The 2,023-nt window shown below is 42.9% G+C and overlaps 1 protein-coding gene across 1 annotated transcript; it reads left to right on the top strand.

Moving 5' to 3' along the window:
- Positions 1 to 214: 214 nt before the first annotated feature.
- LOC117116622 lies at positions 215 to 886 on the top strand. The gene has a single exon (XM_033260698.1). The coding sequence runs from the start codon at positions 215 to 217 to the stop codon at positions 884 to 886; it is 672 nt and encodes a 223-aa protein (XP_033116589.1).
- Positions 887 to 2,023: the final 1,137 nt, after the last annotated feature.

The raw sequence follows: 2,023 nt of genomic DNA, 5'->3' as shown, positions 1-2,023 counted from the left end.
TGAATTTATTTTTTTGTATATATATAAATATATATATATATATATATATAATATATATCTATATATATATAAATCAAATATAAAATTATTATTTTGTTATTTATATGTATAATTTCTGTTCTATATAATTTAAATATACTTTAATAAAAAGTGAATTCTGCTTTGTAGTCAATAAGTGTGTGGAACAGGGTTAAAAGTGTCTGGATTACTAGGGATGGATGTTCTCACATCAAGTGGATCGTTATTGGGCCTGGGGAAACTTCAGATGAAAATTGGAAGGGAATTAATTAGTTTAACTGGACCCGAAGTTACCAAGTTCAATTCGAACGTAATTATAGAAGATACAACTGTGATATTACCAGGTCATGAACACATACTTACCGGATTCGCCCGAATGTTGACGAGCTGCCCGGTAGTAGGAATAGTGGAACCTAACCAAGAAGAGGAGCTGGCTAAGAATGGCCTAATTCTAGCAAGGACAGTAGTGAAGGTTGAAGACGGACAACTGCCGTTACGCGTTTTTAACCCCGGTAAAGAACGACGAGTCCTTCGAGAGGGAACCACAGTTGGCAAGCTAACACCAATATTAGAAGACCAAATCGAATCGACACATACAGGGAAGGAGCCGCCCGTTAGCAGCGGACGAGTACCCGAGCACCTTAGTGATCTGTTGCGGCGGAGCGTGGCATCCATTGACGGAAATTACCTCGAACAAGTTGCATCACTTTTGGCTGAACTTCAAGATGTGTTTTCTAGAGGAGATTACGACTTAGGGAGAACTGGCGAAGTAAAACACCACATAAATGTTGGAACGGCACAACCAATTACGGAACAACCTTGGCGCCAGACGATGGAGGCCAGTGAACAGATAAACCATCAAGTATAGGACCTATTAGACAGAGGCCTGATTGAGCATTCGGAGAGCCCATGGGCATCAAATGTTGTCTTGGTCACAAAAAAGGATGGGACGAAGCGCTTTTGCGTGGATTACAGGCGTTTGAATTCAGTTACCATAAAAGATGCCTATCCCATACCTAGGATAAACGACTCACTTGACGCACTTTCAGGAGCCAGGTGGTTTTCCACCTTGGACCTCGCCTCAGGATATTGCCAAGTTGAATTAGATGCCGAGGCGAAATATAAATCAGCATTTGTAGTGCGTGAGGGCCTGTATTCCTGGAAGGTAATGCCGTTTGGGCTGTGTAACGCTCCATCAACATTTGAGAGACTGATGGAACACGTTCTATCTGGATTGCAATGGGATATACTACTGATGTATTTAGATGATATAATCGTGTATGGAAAAATTGTAGAGGAGGAGATCAACCGCCTTAGGAAAGTCTTTGTTCGATTATGAGGAGCAGGCCTAAAATTGAAACCAAAAAAGTGCACCCTGTTCAAACAGGAAGTCTTTTATCTAGGGCATCGAGTTTCGCATGCTGGAGTGATGACTGACCCGGCTAAAATTGAAGCCATAAAGGAATGGCCTACACCGACCTCGGTCAGAGAAGTACGCAGTTTCTTAGGATTAGCCTCGTACTATAGACGTTTCATCAAGGGTTTTGCCTCCATAGCAGCACCACTGTATAAACTAACTGAGAAAGCGAGAAGATTCTCATGGGATACTGACTGTGAGGGAGCTTTTGTGGAACTAAAGGTTCGATTAACAAGGTCACCAGTCTTGGCCTACCCTCTACCGGAGGGACAGTTCATATTGGACACTGATGCGAGTGATGTAGGTATTGGTGGAGTACTCTAACAAATCCAGGGTGACGAGGAAAGAGTAATCAGCTATGCAAGCCGTACACTGAGTAAATCCGAACGAAATTATTGTGCTACACGACGAGAGCTTTTAGCAGTGGTAGTGTACTTAAGGCACCATCGCCAGTATCTTTATGGGCGCCATATTGTGATCAGGACCGATCATGCGTCATTGCGCTGGCTGACAAATTTCAAGGAGCCAGAAGGACAGCTAGCGAGATGGCTACAGGCGATAGGAGAGTATGATTTTGAAGTGGTCCAC

The sequence above is a fragment of the Anneissia japonica genome, unplaced genomic scaffold (genome assembly GCF_011630105.1).
Source record: "Anneissia japonica isolate Jap-2015-1 unplaced genomic scaffold, ASM1163010v1 scaffold3959_len5797_cov97, whole genome shotgun sequence".
NCBI lineage: Eukaryota > Metazoa > Echinodermata > Crinoidea > Comatulida > Comatulidae > Anneissia > Anneissia japonica.
The sequence above is the reverse complement of the archived record's forward strand: the minus strand, read 5'-3'. Positions and strand labels throughout refer to the sequence as shown.

What these genes read in the sequence shown, in the direction of transcription:
- LOC117116622 (XM_033260698.1), top strand. Translation starts at nt 215, where the DNA reads ATGGATGTTCTCACATCAAGTGGATCGTTATTGGGCCTGGGGAAACTT.